The sequence below is a fragment of the Ceratina calcarata genome, unplaced genomic scaffold (assembly GCF_001652005.2).
Source record: "Ceratina calcarata isolate Rehan_Ccalc_2016 unplaced genomic scaffold, ASM165200v1 scaffold178.2, whole genome shotgun sequence".
Taxonomy (NCBI): domain Eukaryota; kingdom Metazoa; phylum Arthropoda; class Insecta; order Hymenoptera; family Apidae; genus Ceratina; species Ceratina calcarata.
In genome coordinates this window covers 938953-958605 of record NW_017139212.1, presented here as the reverse complement: position 1 = coordinate 958605, position 19653 = coordinate 938953, and the positions used below count along the sequence as shown (strand labels likewise).

Genomic DNA, 19653 nt, shown 5'->3' with positions numbered 1-19653 from the left:
TTCTATACTTTCTAGCACGTAGCTATTTATTATTAGCATTATTCTTCCGATGTCTGATTTCTTTTTAATTATAGGAAATGCGTTTTTCTAAGGTACATAAACTTTTGGGATTGACTGTATAGCCAATACATCCTTAAGTTATTCTAACGATCACTATGGTAGAAAATGAAATTAATAATATCGCTATGAGGGAGGATGAAGTATGCTCCCCGCTATTGATCGCTAGTTTCAGCATTATTGAACTCTAAGAAATTATGGAAAAAAATCGCTTTTGATTCATTCAGATATCTCAATTCGTTTCAAAGTTTAAGCGCAGGATTTACTGGCACAGTGACCTAGTTACGCGTATCAGCTGGGTGTCTAGACCGGTTGGTCGAGATTAGCGCAGGTTCGTGAGTCAGTGAACGTGCGAAAAGAACGACAATAGTGGCATTGAAAAAACACACTTGTCTTCACACGATGGTATCTCCAGAACCGCGAGTCGAATCAAACGATATTTTAACATTATTTTTATCGGTGTCAGAAGAGATCTGAAATTTTTGCTTAAAATTATTATTATTATTTTAACACTTTTTCCTCAATTATATTTTTAGTTTAAGGACGAGGTTTTTCTGGTTTGAACAGACTAGAGTAGTTGATGCTTTAATCGCTGGTATGGGTGTTTCGGCCCATCCCGACGTCTTAAAGGCTTCAATAAAGATTCCCGCGGATAGTTTCAATTGAGATCATTTTCATAACGAACCGACTGTACCAATCCACTATCGCGTGTCTTTAGAGATCAGTGAGCTATATACATATATACCAGCCAATATATGTATATATGCACAAAAAGAAACCCTTCCGCTTCAATATATACCTTTTTTTCTAGAAGTTTATTACAACGAACAATAAAGTGCTTAATGAAACGCTTCAACTTCCCCGCCCCCATTCGCTCCTGTAAATTCGTCCCTTGTTCACTCACACACCATCGTCAACGAATTCTCGACTTCTTCGCTTTCCTTTCTATTTATAATAAATATGTACACGCTTGAACATTTGTACAGCTTCGAAGATCCACTCTGAATGCGCTTCACCCCCTTCGCACCCTCCCGCGCAACAGGTATGTGTGTGCTCGACTCTTCTTTCTCCTTGCTCCCTCGCGTCGATCGGCGATCCGGGATCCATCGAACGGTCCGCGACGCCGTTTCTGACGAACGCAAATCGAGAAAGTGACCGTGCGTTCCGAGGAATATCCGAATATTGACGTTCAAGCGGCGTCTCTCAGGTCTCACCGCGAATAGATAAGATACAGTCGAACTACATAGTTTCTCTAATTTCTAGCATTGCACACGGTAAAGAGGACGGTAAAGAATCGGACACGGGACCCGCTGGACCGCGATCGACCGCGAGAAAATTTTGAGCCGGTGTTTAGTAGACGCAGGGAAAGCGATTAAAGGGAGTCATGCTTAGGTTTTAGTCTTTGAACTTGAATCATTGCAGGTTTCATTGACTTCGAGTTGCCAGGGGTTCGAGAACGTTTCATTAATTCTAAGCCGTAGAAATGCACACGGATCAATCGTTCTCTATTCGTTATTAAATATGTCGAAGTAACAAAATAAAATGTGATTTTTTTTAAACCGAGTATTTGAAAAGAAAAGAGAAGTAAGAGACCGAACGATCCGTGTCCATTCCTCGCGAAAATGTAGTTGAGACTCTTAACAACTAATCGAATGAATTCCATAATCGTTTTGCTGCCAGATTTATTGATGAGATATAGATGAATGTACATCTGGGCCCCAATAAAGTGCTACTTTTTAAATCGAGTTTTAAAACGAAAGAAGCGTATTTATCACCTAATAAAACATACGTTCGTTCGCCGAGTTTCACGGACGCTGACCTTTCTTATGCGAAGATCCGAAGAACGGCCGGTAATCTCTCTCTCTCTCTATCTTTCTCTCCCTCTCTCTCATTCTCTCCTTTTTTTTGTATCGTTTTCTTGTTTTCTTTTCCGTGAGAAATGAACGACCAAGTGTGTAAATGCAGCAATGATTGACGACGATTTCTTTTCGTAAAATGGTAACGTTCTCGTAGGACGAAGGGGACGTGATCCGCGTGAAAAGCAAAAACCTCGTTTCCGTTTCTCGATCAAGATTTCTGGTCTGCGCAGAGTCTGGGCGGCTCGTTTCCCCCGTTACCAAGCGAGTTACAAAAGTTTTAACTAGCGATCTACGAGATGACCATGTTCGTTCCTAAACGATTCGACTCGATCTAGATTCCAGTACGTAAGTGTGCGTGAGTGCGTTAAATGGAAAATTCGGCGGGCCAGAGATACGAGCAGCCTCCGGTTATTTATTATCTCCGATTCTAATGTCTGTTGATGGCGGCCAATGGATTCTCTATAAACGTATAAAAAAGACGAATATTACACTGCGATCAAAGCCGATCTAACGCGCTGCTCGTCCCTGAACAGCCGAATCTGCGAATGCCATCGCGGAGGAAACGAAACGAGAAACTGCGCAATCCAGAATGCCCTCTCATTCTTCAATCTTCCAAAGTCGACCCTCTCATTCGCCAACCATAAATTATCTTGTTCACTTCAGAAATACGTTGTAATTGCCTTTCTCTCCTTCGATTCTTATTCTTGCCATCAGACTTCCTTTTCGTTCTGCACTTTTTCGTTTTCTATTCAGTTTTTGCTTCGTTTACTTCTAAGCTTGTATAAAAACGATAGTTCTTCCGTTTGTTCAGTTACACCAAAAGACGAGTCGAATGTGTGTGTGTACGTGTGTGTGTGTGTGTGTGTGTGCATAAAGCAAACTATATTGGGACAACATGAATTCTGAATAAATACTTAATATTACAACAAAATTTTAAGTATTCTTTCGTAATGTCACCGCTATATAGTTTGTAAGAAAATAAGATACTTTACTTGAAATTTGTATGTACAGATATTACAAACAACGTTTTTTTTTCCTCTTACTCTCGTTTTCATCTCGCATATAATGCATAGGCAATGTGTTTCTTTTTTCTTTCATTTTAATCATTTTCTACTACACGTCTCTCTATTGTACATACCGTGGATCAAGTCTAAACCGTTTTATGCGTTTCTCACTTTTCTTTTCTCCCGCTAAGGAATTTTAACGATTTCCTCGGAACTTTCGTATTCTTCTTCAAACAGGTCGAAAACAGAAACATACAGCATTAGTTCTCTAACTTTCTTCCGCGATAAAGACCGAATCTAATCGTAGAAAAAAAAAAGATCACCACGTATCGTTATTATTTACACCGGCAATTCTTTGCTTGAGAAAAGAAAAAATGTGACGTAGTCACGACGATTCTATTGTACTCTCGATCTGTCGAATTGGGAACTTGGTTCGGGGCTTTCGTCGAGCTTTTTATCTCTAATTTGAATCATTCAAATTTTATCTTTTTAATCTAATTTTGTACTCTTTTAATTTTACCTACTCGTTAACAACTCTGCAGATAAATATTTAAACGACCAAATGAATTTCTCTTCTTGATTTCGGGTCTCGAAAAATAAAAAAGAAAACGCTGATAGGAATTGTTCGCATTTTACGATTGAACGATGAACTAACATCTTACCGTAGAAACAACGATCGTTATATTACTATTCGTGACTAAACCAAGTTCCACCCTCCAGTCACGCGAGCGATTCAACACTCGAAAGGATTCAACACGGACTGAGAAATCTTTAGACGCATCCACCATCTCTTGCCAACAATAGATACAATGCTAATGGATCGCCGCGGGACGATCCGCGTTTAAAACTTTTATTTCGTCCTCGTTCCTTAATCTTACACTCTCTTGCCACCTAGCAATCAAAGTCATCGCACGCATTCTCGCAGAGCACCACCGTCCTCTGTACATCATTTCACGCCAATAACGATCCTACCACTTTGTTAGTCTCACGAAAAAGTTTTACGAGTCCGTTTCGTGTGCATCGACGCAGTCTCGTCGCGATTCCAAAGCGTCCGACACTGGTTTACTCCTTAGCATATTTCGATCACGCAAAGAATAAAGAAAGAATAAAAACACAAGAGACAACCGAACTACCGCGCACACGCGTGTCGGTGACTCGCTTACCGATTGCAGTCCTCCTCGTCCGTGATAATCTTCAAATATGTACAGAAACGGGTGCGAGAAACACACCACCGCACTCATCACACTAGAAAGTCTGGGTCACTATAGTCCTCACCGCTCTCGCTGCTGTCGGAAATTCTTCTCCTCTTCTTCTTTTTGTGTTTCTTCACCTTTTCCGTTTTGTGCGTCCGGTGTTTGCGGTGCTCCTTCGCACCCTCCGCGTGGTGCGCGTGTATCGTCAACTTCGGGACTCGCGGGGTCGCTATGTGCGACGCCGTCGTGTTCATGGAAGCGGGCGGCGGAGGCGCGTGAATGGGCATGGGTGGGATGGTACCACCGGCGACCATCGGGTTCACCGAATTGTTCGGATGCTCCATGGACGAGTTCAAATTTCCCTGATATTGATTCGCCATTTGCTGATTACCGGGGTCCGCTATTTTCTCCAGCTCGGAGTTGACAATTTTTTGAGGCGTCTCAGTATGCTTGCTGCCACTCGTGTCCCCCTCGTTGCCCTCCTCCTCCGCTTCTTCGAGATCGAACTTCAGCATCAGCTGCTTGAAGTCCAGGTATTCTTTCACCAGCTTCTTCCTGCCCTCGGCGTCGAGGTCCACGCTGCTCACGCCTTCGTTCAGTCTCTGCAATGTGGCCTTCGGTTTGAACAACAAATTGTTTTTACGGTTCATCGTCTTCTCGTACACCTTCGCCGCTTCCGTCGGCGAGTACTGGCCGATTTTCTGGTCGGAGAATCCGTAAAGGTCTTTCAAGTGCTGCCTCAGCGTGAGCAGCAACAGGAAACCTTGGCTGGCCGTAATATATTCCCTCAACAGGGTCGTGTCGCTTGGTAGCCTCACTAGTAACGAGTTCTCGTCCTCCTCGTCGTCCTCTTCATCCTCTAGCACCGAGGACAGTAATTGATCCGGTCGTGGTTTTCCGTCCGGCTCGATAGGCTGATGTTGATGCGACTGCTGCTGTTGCTGCTGGGGATGTTGATTATGATATTGCTGTTGACTGTTACCTTCCTTAGGTAGCAACGCTTCCTTGAACGACTGCAACAGATGCGTGCCGGACACCGAGATAATAATGTCGATGTGGTGGATGATGAACAGCGGCTCGTCCTGCACTTGATATGTAAAATACGCGAGATTGTCGGCGAGGTAGAGCATCTGCGACAGGCTTGTCTTCGCGGATTCGTCAAACTGTTTTAGAAACGAGAGGACGATCGCTCTCCTCTGCTGCTTCGTGTTCCTCAGGATGGTGTATAGGAATCCGTTCAACGCGCTGGGGAACTCGCCGTCCTTCACCCTCATTCCCCTCACCGTGATTTCGTTCTGCAAAATCTTCTGTAGTCGATAACTCAGTTTAATACCCAGTTGAGACTTCATGTGAATGAAGCCGGGATACTTCTTCTCGATGTCCTGAAGCTGCTTGTCCGCGCTGTGACTGACCGCCTTCTCGCAGTCCGTGCTCATGCAGATCAGATAAGGAACTATCTGAACCGGATGGACCAGGCCCTGAGCCAAGATCAACTGGATCACTTTTAGCGCCGCGTGCCGCACACTGACGTTCGCGTGCAGAAACGATTCCAAGATCTCCTTCACGTACAACTGGATCACCGTGCTGGCCATCCCCGAAGAAACGTCTCCCATTTCCTTCAGGTTCTCCTGCTTAGACATCTTCGCCCACTCCATGTCCTGCTTGATCATCCTCTTGTCTTCTTCTTGCAAGTACACTTCGATGTTGTTCAGCACCTGGATCCTCATATAAACCAGAGCGTTCTCCGACGTCAGTAAATGATGGTACAGTTCCTTTAACTCTGGTAGCAGCATGAATTCGTAATGGCGAATGCACAGGGAACCAATCGCGGACAGGGTGAAGTTACGGATGTCGTCGTTGTCTAGTTGAACGAAATAGTTCAACGTTTTGAATACTTGATCCTTTATGTTCTCCTCGAGCCCCTCGATTACTTCGGGATCTGTGAAGTTGAAGTGTCGGAGTAATAAACCAACGGTGAACAATGCCCTTTTCACGTGCGGTCTATACTTCATGAGCGCCGGATTGCTCGGCTCTTTCTCGTACAGCGATTTGTAGTCCGTCAAATATTTATAATATTTTTTAAAGCAGTCTCGTATCAATTTAAAGTTTCTGGTAACGTTATTAACTATGGAGCCTAAGCAAGACAAGCAGCTCGCGACGACCGATCTGTCGTGCTGTAGGATAAGTTTCACCGAGTCCTCCTCGAGCTGAGCTAAAAAAGTTTCGCTCGGATGTTCCATCAGCGGTACCACGAGCTCCAGCGTATGCGCCACGCTGCTAATGATCTGGTAGTCCCCCTGAGTTTTACACTTCAGGCTCAAATAAGGCTGCAACGTGCTCGCGTGATTTACCAGTAGCCGCGGTCGTATCTTCGCGAACAGATACAAGGTTGTCAGGCAGGCGACCAACCTTTGAGACGATCCTTTCTTCCCCGATTTCTCAGATTCTTCCAAATTCGCTTCCTCCAAGCGAAGGACGTTCTCGATCAAGCAGTCAACGATCTGCTTACACGCCGTCAACAACGCCTTCGGCGGTTCGGTTTGCATCTTTGTACTATCGTCCTTGTCTTCCTTCGGCTTGAACAGACTAACCAGCAGCTGTTCGAACCACTCCAGACCCATGTCCTTGCTAGCAGCTACAACGTCCGTGATGTTCATCACTTTTCTCAACAACGATTCCGAATCCAATGTTGGACGTTCCCTGACCGGCGTGAACCACATGTTCTGAAACACTTCCATTACCAATTTTCTAATGCCCTCCTCGTCGTTCACCCGTCGAATCATTTTCACACAGATTTCCGGTATCTTTGGGAAATCCGGGCATTCCATGCAAATATCTTTTAGAATCTTGATGACGCGTTTACGCACGCTAACGCCAGTATCTAGGATCCTGGCCGACAGCATGTCGTAGTACTTATCTATTAATTCGGGCCTACTTAGTACAAATTTTCCTACGAGATCGACGGCCGCTTCGCGGACCGAGGTCGCGTGGTCCAGAAATGAATGCTTCACGCCCAACTGCATATCCACCCGCGCCAGCACACTGGGATCCGCCTCGACGATCACAGTCAAGCACTTCATAGCCTTCGTCCTGATCGCGATGAACGACTCCGTCAACACGTGCAGGATCTGCTTCAGATAGCGATCGAAACTCTGCGAGAACGGCCTCTTCGAGGCGAGATACTGCGATATCAGCTCTGCTGAATTGTAGTCGATGTATGTCTGAAGTATGTCCGACTTCGTGCCCGTGCTGTACGGCCTTATTCTACTTATAATATATTTCTTCTTCTCCTCGATGATCCTGTACGCCTCCGAATTCTTCTGGTCGTTATTGTCGTTTTCGTCGGGGTCCGGCTCGTCGAGTTCCGACTCCGAATCTTGATCGCTCGAGTGATGTTTGTTTTTCTTTTTCACCCTTTTCTTATGCATCTTCTTGCTGGGACTGTTCTTCGTTTGGCCGACTCGCGATTTCTCTACCGCGCAATCCCTGTACCATTGCGCCAAATAAAAATGACGAGCGTAGCCCAGTGCGGAGTCCTTGGTTCCGTTCACGGCCAGATAGTCAAGTAGAACTTTCTGTAAAAAAACCATTCGCTCTTCGTCCTCGTTCAGTCCCGGTATCTCCTTATCCTTCACTTGATCGTAATCGGAATCTTTTTGCTGCTCGATCATGATATCTTTTATGATCTGATCGATTGTGGACAATTTGCACTGGGAACTGACCGCGTCCTTCCTCAACCTGGCCGCGACCACGCCAAGGTAATCGATGGAGGCGACCCTCAGCGCCATATCAGAGCCCTTATTGGAGAAATGACCCACCAACAAATTCCCGAGCAAACTCAGGAGCAACTCGGCCGCTGGCCACTCGGGTTTATTAACTGTGGCTAGCAGATCTTGCACGAAATTCTCAAACAACGGCCTGTAATCGATCTCCTCGCCTTTACTTCCGCATTTGTTTAAGAAGACTGTTAAAAAATTCCCTGCTATTCTGGTTGCGGTCTCGTATTTGTTTATAATTAATAGATCGGCATCCACGTAAGTGAGCTTCTTCTCTTCTTTGTTCTCCTCTTCGTCCTTCTTCTGTTGCTGCGGTGATTGTGGAAGTATATTGTCCGGTAGAACCACGACGCATTGGATCAATTGTAAAACCAACGCTGTCAGCATCTGAATGTGATCTTCGGAGTTTAGCCTGTATGTCCTGAGACTCCTTTTGCTGCTAGGGAGCCGCGCTATGGACGCCAGAATGTCGTCTAGCAACAATCTCCTGTGCTTCTCGTACTTCGTAAAGATCACCGTGACCAGTTTCAATGCGCTCAATTGAAGATCGCTGACGGATTCGACGAAGAACGGCGCCACGCCTAACGTAGACGCGTGCAGGACGCTAGTGTCTGTAAGAACTTGAATATTTAACAACTCCGCGAGGAGACCCACCAATTCGTGCATCTTGTTGTAAACCTGAAGGATACTCTTCTCGCGAACCTCTTTCGTGTGACCCCTTTTCTTTCGCCCGCTAGAGTTGTAATTGTCAGTCTTGCTTTTCGTGTCTATTTTATAAACCGGATCGAACGAAGGATAGATGGTGTTCTGCAATTGAAATTTCATGAAGAGCACTATTCTGTCGATTACGTCTTCCAGGTAGACCATCTTCGGCATGTTGCTAGACGTCATTATGTGCAACGCGATTAACGAAGCGTCGACGGCTCGTTGCACTCTTTCCATAGCTAACTGCGTCCACAGTCGACTCTCCTCCACGTCGTCGTCGGGATCCGCCAACGGCGATACCTTCGCTCCGTCACGGATGTTCTTTTCCAAGATGCTTAACAGTCGTACTAATCTGTCCGCTGGAATCGACTCCATTGCTCCTAATCCTTTCAACTTCGCGGCCTCGACGCACAGGTCCTGCAATTGATATTTGGGAATTAACCATTCCGGAGGCACGTCACCGTCATCTTCCAATTCTGCGTTGGCCGCCACGTCTTCTGTATTCTCGAATATCGTTTCGATGGTCGTGTTGAAACGTTGGTACGTGTTCGTCTCCATTAGTTCCTCCACGCTGAGCTTAGCCAACACGGGAACGAGCTTCTTCTCCACTTTTCGGATTTTTGGTTTCAGCGGCTGGATAAGAACGTCCTTCTTATCCCCTTCCTCATCGTCGTCGTCGTCGTCGTCGATAAGCCTCCTTCGCCTTCGCGCCTTATCTTCGCTCTTCTTCCTCTCGGCTTTCTCCTTCTCCCTTTGCACCTGCCGCTCCTTTGCGCGCGCTTTGAAATGTTTGTTGTTCTTACTGATCTCCTCCTCGCTCTCCGACTCGGACTTCGTTTCCTCGCGGTTCGAAATGCCCATTTTCGCCGCCCGGCTCGGCGACTTCTCCGCGAACGCGGCCAGACTCTTCTGCATCAGCGCCTGATCCGCCAACGATAATCTGTCCAACCTGACGACCGGCTCTTTCAATTTCTCCGGCAAAGAACCAGCTATTTTCACTCCCTTCTCCGTCGAGTTATTGTTCTGCTGCAGCTGCATTATTGGCGTCGGTGCCGTGTTTAACGTGTTGACCATATTGTTGGCGTCCATGCTCGGGTAAGATGTTTGCGTCGCTGATAACAGATGCTGCGTCACGTTTTCCACGTCCTGCTTGATCTGTTGCATATTGTCTATCGGTATATCGATATCAGGAAGACCTGTCACCGGATCCAGTAAAAACTGTGGATTCTCTTGCACCGGGCCGTCTATGTCCATCGGTTGAGGAGTTCCTAACGAATGATGTACTTGTTGATTCATCATCGGATCAAACATGTTCTGCTGGATATTGATCGGTTGATGTTGCTGTATGGGTACGTTAGCTCGCATCGGGGATGCCATGTGCATGTTATGCTGGGGTGTCATTCCAGCCATGTTATGGTGTTGAGGCGTCACATTGCCGACGTTTGTCAACGGCGTGCCGGGGGAGCTCATGTGCGCCGGGGAGTACATATTGGGTTGAGGAGTCATGTTAGGCATAGGGTTGACACCGGCCGGCGGTGGTAAAACTGTCCTGGCCGCAGCGGGATGAGCCGGGCTACCCTGCGGCGTTTGCCTCGACCCCGAGGAACTCGAGTACGACGGCGAGAACCGTCCGTAGTTCGCGGACGTTTGATTCGCGTGCATCATGGGCGTACCCTGGACCCAATTCCGCGGCGAATTGTATTGAGGCCCCTTGAACACGTGCGGATTTATCTGCAAGATCGCCTTAAGCAGTTCCGGAGTGTTCTGCTCGGTTTCCATCGGCTGTTCCACGTTCGCGTAATTGTCCTTCAATTCGATGTGGTCGGACGACGTCTGCGACAACGAGAGTATCAATTGGGGCACTAGGTTCTCGTTACGTACGCTCAGCAATATTTGCGCTTCCTCTGCCACGCGTGGGTGAAACAAGAGCGATTTATTGGTCAACGTCTGGGGCAGCGGTGTCGGCAGGGGCATTTCGGGTAACAAGTCGGTTAGACTCGCGATACCAGCGAGAGTTGTGATCGGTACACTCGGTATAACCCCGTTCATCTTGAATTTAATTTGTTCTGGCATTACAGCCTGGACGAAAAATATTACGAAAATTAGATCCGATGTCCTTGGCCGTGCTCCAAGGTTCATAGAATCATCGAACGCAACAAACACAGCACTGACATATTTTGAAGAAATGTTTCTCCGTTTACAGTATATGGTAAATATAAATCAACAGAACATATCTAAATGCACTGTTATCACGAATGCTTAAAGAAATCATTGTCAAAATCTTTTCACTCTCATTCTCAAGGCATACCGATGTTACAGATACTTCTCACTGTCATACCTAACTGTGTCTAATGATACTTAAACGACACTGCCACTAAAGCCTGTAATGGGAACTTAACAAAGTCTCTTTTAAGTTCCCATGATGCACCAGACGATATCAACCAAATTTTGACGAAGCACGTGGGTCCTCCAACAATCGGTCCATCATTAGCAGTTTCTTGTACTGAAACAAACATTTCAGAAAAAAGTACATAAATCAGATGAATCAAATGTCAACAAAAAAAATGGAAGTAACGTCGATTGATTTTCTTCATTAATTCACAAAACTAAAATATTTTTATAAAACAGCACTGGTTCACGATTATCTATTATGTAGAACACCGATTTATTAACAGTAAATGCAAGATAAGTAATACGTCGTAGTTGTGTATGTTCTATTTCTATATACATACCTACATGTACGTTCGTACACGTATTGCATCATAACAAAAACATTATGGGTCATTGTTCATTCAAACTTACTTTACAAATCTCCTTGGAGTAAAACAAATTCAATGGGTAAAACACAGTGAATGAGATTCGTATCAAATTGGAGTACGAATTAAACAAGAGTAAACAAATGGTTTACATGTATAGTGTCAAACCTATGTGTCACTCCTCCCGATGCAAGCGGCGTATTGTTACAACAATTTATTTCGTTGGATTATCACTCACATGGGTTTACTCAAGCATTCGTGGCTGTGTCACTATCACTTTGCAAATCTGTTATAATTTACCTCCAGTTGCTGGGTATCCACCATCCAACATCATACATATGATAACATGGCCTTAGGGATGATGCTACAGGCTGGAAACCTCCCAAGTGACCGCGATCTCGCTAAATAATAGAATTGCCATGATCAGCGGTCTGAACCGCGACGATTGTATGTCATTTGAACGGACGGAAACAAACTCCGTTCGAAGTATCGTGTCAGTTGGCTTACCGAGCTGTGCACGATGATTATTTATATTGCCAGAATACGATCAGTGAGCGGGATTTTGGCGGGAGGCGTATCGGTATCCGTGATCTCTGTGTCGTGCGACGCCTCGAAATCGTCGCCAAATTACACGTCTGCAAGCGACAGCGGGCCAATTCGCGCGTATCCGTTCGCGAGAACTTTTCAACGACGAAAGATACTCGCTCAATTGTCATCCGTGGTTGTGGCCTATTTGGTTGGACGCGTTTCGCCGTCGAACGACGATGCACGCACTACGTTTCGCACTGCGTAACAATTTTCACTTAAACGTTTCACAGTGCCGCTCAGACATCGCTACGTCAAAGTTGGTGCATCGCAGTGAAAACAGTATTTATAGTGTGAATACGAGGAAAACAGACACAAAGGCGTCCATTTTGCTCAGCAGCGAGTTAGCGGAAGTTGCGTAGTAGATACAGGCTAGATACAGATATACCGGCGCCACAGCGTCTTATTTCGAATTACGTTTGCGAACCGTTCGCATGAAAGCGACGTGATCCACGTAAGTTTCTTTATTAAATATTATATTTAGCATTTCCTATCTGTATCAGTGATTAAGTCGAACGAGAATGGTTACTGTAAACGACTGTAACAGCAGTTTCTGACAAAACAGTTGACGATCAATAAGGAGATTTTCGTAAGCGTCATGCAATTGTCTTTCGGCGACAGTAAGTACATGACGATAAGTACTTACCGATATAATCACATCGTTAATAAATAATTAGAAACTAATTATATCACTTTCCCGCGTCGGTCACACGGAACTTTGGTGGTACTACCTTTTACATACTCAATGGCGAAGTATAAATCCCTATAGGTGTCGCTACTGACACCATCAGTTTAATTGTGCAATCTTTCGGTAATTAACGTTTAGAAAGATATTTTCCAATTAATTACCGGTTCAATTGACTCACTTACCGTCGATAAGTATTAATAGTCTCAATTATTGGCCTCAAACGGTATTTTTAAGCGCGATGAATAATAGGCGAAAAGTAGGTCGCATAAGCGATGACTTGCTAATTCTGTCGATACAAAAAGTGAGATAATTATATCTATTAAAAATGATTTGGACCCATTTTACGAATACCGACGCGTTACTTAATTTGAAAATTAATACGTAGAACGGAAGAAAACAATATCTATGTGTTGTGTACTGCGTATGTGTACGCATACGTGTAACGTTGATTCGACGCAAAACATTTCCAAGAATCATCTAACAGATTGCGCTGTGCTCGGGTCAATTTCGACTCTCGTATTCACGGAGGCTCGAGGAAAAATAAAATTCCGAGTAAAACTCCAAAATGGCGCGACAGCCGAGTGTAAACACCCAGTTTTCGTGTTGAGTAGAGTGTGCTAGTACTTCTGTTTCACTGTGCAACGTGAGGGTTAACAAATTTCAGCTGAATGTTCACGGTATCCACGATCGCCCATTCCATACCAGGTAAGTAAGTTATACGAGTTGTTTGACATTGAACCGAGCGTTTCCTCCTCCTAGCCCGAATTCGTATACCCGCGAATATTCCCTTAAAAATCTGTACGATCATTTGATTGCTGTCGTTTGAAAACGAGAATCAATTCGAGAATGTTTGAAGGAATTTTCAGCTAAGAGTTTTCGTGCGAATTCGACAAGCATCCTTACTTGGAAGTGGGACGCTTTTCTATGATAATATGCAAATTGATTTCTACGCGATTCACTATTATTTAACATGCAAATCCCATGCTTCGATATGTAGTGTGAATTTTTACTTTTTTGAATACACGTTTAAGTAATGATTTTGAAAACTTGTGAGGTATGTATACAGTTTATATACTCATACCACAAGCTGTGATCAGAATAATTGTCTGTGTGTCAATGCCACTGGTAACACTTCTATGTAAAGTTATTAAGATTTATGATAATTTTCAATATCTGAATGCTGATCATCTCTAATGTCTTCAGTTTTTCCAGGGAGTGACCCAAGTAAGATGACGCAGAAGCGTGGTTCCACGGCCACTAGTATGTCACATGTTGGGTAAGTTTTTTCATATAAAATACTACCTCCTTTAATTATCATAATTGAGTGCTATTTAAATTCGTTTAGCTATTTAAATGCTATTTGAAAGATCTTCCACGATTTTTAATTAAGTAAGTCACAGCAGTTTGCTGAGGAATTATACATGAAGTTTGACTTCTTTATTAATTCCAAGAACTGTGTGTCAATGATCATGCTTACATTTTATACAAATGTTTTTTACATTGCGACGTCATACTAGAAACATTTCGTATAAACCTTACATATTATCTCTGGTGTAAATGATGTTCCTATCTCACAAAGACGTTCCTTGGAACGAGGATTTTTGATTCATTAGATTATGGGTATATTGAGTAAAAGAAAGTATCGCGTTTATGTTTACTCGAGCCAGGTCGTTACATTTTTAAATAAGCGTTATATAAAGGATAATCAGAATAAAATATAGCTGGGATTACATACAAAGAAATTCTTACTGACATTACATAAATGTTTTATTACATAAAATATACATTATGTGAAACGGTAAGTGCAGCAACAATTCGATGTAATAACTGACTTCCTTCGCTCACTGTTATTACTCTTCTCTTATTCTAATAATGCGTTTCATCTGTGTAATGGATGACACAATGAACAATCTGAATGAAGACATTGTTAGGCGTCTCTATTAAAATTTGTCAGACGTCCCTATAAAAGGAGAATCCGAAAAGTTGTAGTTCATTCGAAATTTGATTAAACCATGTGCTATCCCTCGATTATCCTGATCCTCGTGGGTACGTAGCGCGAACGATGCATCCCGGTTAAAAGTGATGCTTTAACATGCTCACGGTGGCTGTGTTCCTCGTGGCTCTCGGGTGGGAGAAGTGATAGTCCTTACCGGGGTATAGCACAGCGGCACATTATGCGGCTATGGTGGAATCAGTCACTGGCGAGTTGTGGGTGGTGACTAGTCGGCGACCCATCCGTCCGTGTATAGGAAAACGTGGCTTCCGCGTTTCATTCTATTACCGCTACTTTCCTCGCAACGAAATACGCGGATATCGATCCCCTTCGTCGATCTCGTGCACGTGCCGTCGCGTTCCTCGACCGTCAAATTCGTTCGATCCATCAATAATTACGTAATGATTAATCGATTTTTAAAAACTCTGATTTCGTTCGTGTGAGTGTAGTGGTTCATTGGTGAGGATTTATTGTGCAATCGATTATTTCGTGCGTATGGAACTTGGATCTGTTCTCCTTTTTTTATTGAAGTTCAGTACTACGGATTGCGAGGAAGTGCATTGCGTACCTACGAGAGAAAATTATTTTCTTTAAAAATATTTGATCAATAGAATCAAAGCCGAACTTCATTGCGCGGAGAGTCGAGCTAATGATAGAAGGAACGAGAATCTTCGATGAAATTCCTAGGCATAATGGATGTCGTTCGATCGTTTAGATTGGTCCTCCTTTATTAGGCGCGCGTGAAAGTGTTTCAAGCTTTCGAAAACGGCACCGAAATTCCAGACATCGAACGATGCCCGAGCCATCGTTCACGATGCCTTTCGTAACTCGCGGTAACACCAGAAATCTCGTTTCAACGGAACTAAGGAATAAATGAAACCATATTCTTGTGCTGGTTTTCGCTTAAGACCGCTGAGAGGAGGAATAGCCGTTGGAAAAGCGGGAACACGGCGCGGATAATTTCTGCGCGCGTCACCCATAAATACCTGTTGGATCTCGCAGGAGAAAAGTCACCGGGATATCTACGAGCAACAGGCCTGGAATATCTGCCGTTGCGAACAGGGTGTAAAGTATCAGAGATTCGTCGAGCATAGATCTTCTAGATGACGAGATAACGCTGAACAAGGTGAACGTACGGATACCCGAGGTTTCTATTGGAATCCTTCGAATCTGATACGGCATGTTCGGAATTGTAGAATGCAATTGATTGCGACAAGACCGAGAAACACGGGGAATAGAAATGGACTCGCGGGAACCTTAAATAAAAATGCTTATTAAAACCCGTCTCGTTTTGGATGGTAAGAGGACAGTGAAAAAGACATCCAGGTAATCCTTGCGGACACTTCCTGTATCTTTGGGTCATCTCGAGATTTCGCGATAAACCGAGCAACACGAGGAGAGCAAAGTTTGAGACTGGCTCGGGGGCACAGATATACCAAGATGACGAACACATTGTTCCCTTTTAACGAAACGAGCACGCGTCGTAAGATTTCAACGTGAACTGCCGAGGATTCAGAAATGACTCACTTTGCGACTTATGTCAGGAACATCTCTTAACAGAAAAGAAAATGCCATAACAGCCGTAAAAAAGAAATTGCAACTTGTAAATCACGCAGAACTACTTGAAAAATCTGTGAACTCTTCGTCCCGTAAAAAAACCGGAGAACAGTATGGATACTTGATTTGAACGTTGCAAATCTGGGAAGCGTTTTAAGTTCATTGAATTTCGAGTAGAGAAAAGACCGGCAAAATAGAGTATCCCGGGGGTAGCGGTATGTACGGGGGTGGGACGGGCGGTGGAGGGTACGGGGTCGGTTTGGGCCCGGGTGCGGGGCCATCGCACTACATACCCTCGGCCACGTCTGTCGGCTACCAATTGGGCCCGCCACCCCCGCCGCCCCCGGCCTGTCCGACCGCCGGGACCCAGCTCCTGTCTTACGGACCCAATCTATCGCCCCATCATATGCAGCAGACCCACGGGGACGCGCAACAGTCCAAAAGGCGGAGGTAAATTATTCTTCGTATGTAATTCGATTGAAGAACGTAGACAACGTAGTGTGAGCAACGTGGAACTATTTCGTGGCCGGGTTAATCGATAGAATAGTTATAATTAGCGCGAGACAAGATGGTCAAGTGAATTCTTGACCTATATGCTTATGAACCCGCGTTGCTGTACTTTGTTCTGCGATTAAAAAGACGTAGCATCGAGAACAACGAGAAGAGACGTTGACATAAAGAACTCGTGTCGTATTACAACGTGTGAATCACGTTCGTATTCGTCTAATTGTAAGTCCATGATTCAGTTTAATTTCTAACTGCGGAAATGTCGATTCGTCCACCTTGCAAAACGAAGGTCTGTTACGAGAAACCGTGGCGTTGCGTTCTGTCACCGGTTGATAACTCATTCTCCTTTCGAATCGAATTTAAATCGTACGGCAACAGGATTTCTAAATTGTAAATGACTATTCTGCATAGTTAACGAGGCAAAGAATAAACGAGTAAAAAGAATCGCAAGCCGGTCCGCGTCGTGTACGGTCTAGTTTCTAACTCGGAGTCGTGACCACCGTTCTCGCAATTGCTTATTGAAATTGAGAGAGCCGAGCGTGTGTTAGCGGTCATGGATTCAGCTATTCCCTTAAATCAATAGCCCGCGGGGGGAAACTTCTGCCGTTTACCGTTCGGGAATTTCTTCTGTCGACCCATTACCGCACGCCGATTTATGTCGGCTTAGATCGCACAGTTCAGAATTACTTGGCCAGCTATCGAAGGATAGAAATTAGCAGGTTCCGATAATAAAAATGATCGATCACTTAACGTTGGGAAATCCACTGTCGAAATTGAAGTTTCAGCTACGTTCAATCCACTAGCATTTCAATTTCGCTTTAAACGATGTAATTACCCAGTTAATTTGTAGCCTACCGAATCTAAACGATCCAAAATGACGGAGATTGAAGAATGTCGAGCGTTAATCATTTTGGAAGATAGAAATGGAATGAAAAAGCGCGAGATAAGTGGATCAGGGCTTGATACTAGGAAAAGGAGCGGTTTAATTGACCGAGCGAACTTCGATGCGATAAACGACGAGAGTGTTTCTTCCATGAGATTTGTCACGTATCGCGTTATCAGTGACAAAACAATTTCAGCGTATCGGTATGATGTACATAATTTGGAACGGTTCGACGATTGGTTGAAAATGATAGCGTCCGACGCTACCTTTTGAATCGAGATAGCCCGATTATCGGCGAGGAACCGCGTAAAAACAGCGTGTCGTCGTAAAATCGCTTTACCGTCACCACGTGGACGGAAAACGCGAATATCTCCGATAGCTGATTTCGAAAACACTGTGCCAATGCTATGTTTCAATGTCCCGGAGGTTTTACAGTTGCCTTTTATTTCCACGATAGACTCGCGTTAATCCTTTCCTTATCTTTAACGCTGCGGCCGTTACAATCGTTACTATCATTAAATTATTGAATTCATCAAATACTTTGTATTTGTCGCACGATAGACGTTCGCGTTATCTTTATCTGTAACACTCCCGTTGTCACCATTATTTTTATTATTATTGACTGATTACATTGATCGGACACTGGACATATACGTCACGTTAGAGGTGTTTTGTTACAAAATTGGCAACATTTTCCACTGAAGTCGAAAACACTGGATTTCTAAATAACATCACGTTTTGACGGAAGTAAATGGCTTCGTTATTGTACAGTTGCACAACTCAGCGTCGAGTTCATTACATATTTATATAAAAGCGCGTGAAGAGACTGATCGTATGTACTTCCTTGTATCTCGGGCTACGACATTCACTGTTTTCAATCAGTATTTTGGAAACATCTCAAGGGGGAAAAAATGTCGATTCGAAATAAATCTGAAAATCGTATCGAGGATTTTTTGGTTCCACCGTAGAACAGTAAAATTCCTTTTCTTCTCGGGCTACGAAAGAGCCGCGGCATTTCTACGATCGCGTAAAAACTCGATCTATCGAAAGAGGCAGCCGTGGTCGTGAAAGGGGCCTTTTTTACCCTCGAACCTCCGACGCGGTTTTTCTTTTACACTCTGCCCATTATCTTCGCCGGTTTATTCTCACTTTCGTCGAGAGCCCGACCAAGTCACGCTCCATCGACTCCTTCTTCACCGTCAACTACTGATCCACGGGACATTCTTACGATTCGCCGCGTCACGAACGATTCAACGACTGCCGTGGATCTCGGTTTTTATAGGAAAATCGTCGCGGCGGACCTGAGAATAATCAGACTGCAATCTTTATGCAAAATAGAATGTCTGTAGTATCAATTTAGGAATATGTATTTCACTCTTCACGCGTACATATCATCACGTGTATTTTTTGGTAAATATCGAGTAATATGACGAGATTTTCAGAAACTCTGGAATTTAATTGGAAAGTTTCAATGAACAAATCTTCGCTTTCTATGGAAAAAGTAAAACAATGCTCGGATACCGGAAAATAGTTACAGGAAGTTTCCTGCTTATGCTTAATAAGAACCCCGTCGGAGTTCCAATTAGCGCGTGGCTGTGTATGTTACGTGTTTCTATCACGTTGATTTTACCGAAGCTCGCGTGAAGACGCGTGTCGATACGCTGGTATGACATAAATATGCATCAACGCGGCGCGTTTAGCGAGCGTTACTAATAACCGTGTTAATTATGAACGAAAATAATAGCCGCGACCGCCTCAAAACACGCTTTCCTCGTCGCCTGTTCATCCGGTTCAATGACTCCTCCTCTAAAGTTTTCTGTACTCTATATCCTATCTGTTCAAATTGAATCATTGAACATTGGAATTCCAACCTTAATTTACGGTTTAGTAATAAGAGTGACCATCGATCTTAAGGATGTATTGGCTATACAGTCAATCCCAAAAGTTTATGTACCTTAGAAAAACACATTTCCTATAATTAAAAAGAAATCAGACGTCGGAAGAATAATGCTAATAATAAATAGCTACGTGCTAAAAAGTATAGAAGGAAATATCCAATTAAGTATTGACGCTGACGAAAATTTTTTTTT

At 44.1% G+C, this 19653-nt stretch overlaps 2 protein-coding genes across 8 annotated transcripts in view; one reads left to right on the top strand and one right to left on the bottom strand.

Moving 5' to 3' along the window:
* Positions 1-844: 844 nt before the first annotated feature.
* On the bottom strand, positions 845-12312 carry Nipped-B (Nipped-B cohesin loading factor). Its single transcript, XM_018037743.2, has 3 exons — positions 11858-12312; positions 11651-11751; positions 845-11097 (listed from the first exon to the last, which is right to left on the bottom strand). Exon 3 carries the CDS (start codon positions 10731-10733, stop codon positions 4161-4163), a length of 6573 nt encoding a protein of 2190 aa, XP_017893232.1. The 5' UTR covers positions 10734-11097; positions 11651-11751; positions 11858-12312; the 3' UTR covers positions 845-4160.
* Positions 12313-12689: 377 nt separating this feature from the next.
* tgo (Aryl hydrocarbon receptor nuclear translocator homolog tgo) overlaps positions 12690-19653 on the top strand; it is a 23183-nt gene continuing 16219 nt past the window's right edge. Inside the window, exons 1-2 of one of the 7 annotated variants that reach the window (XM_026810811.1) lie at positions 12690-13328; positions 13836-13899. In XM_026810811.1, coding sequence (XP_026666612.1) covers positions 13292-13328; positions 13836-13899 — 101 coding nt within the window. In that variant the 5' untranslated portion in view covers positions 12690-13291. Of the gene's footprint in view, positions 13329-13826; positions 13900-14802; positions 16624-19653 lie in introns of those variants that run through there. The other 6 variants (XM_026810810.1, XM_026810808.1, XM_026810806.1 and 3 more) reach the window with 6 other exon arrangements.

Coding starts and splice junctions, on each gene's coding strand:
- Nipped-B (XM_018037743.2), bottom strand. CDS start 10,733: ATGAACCTTGGAGCACGGCCAAGGACATCGGATCTAATTTTCGTAATA.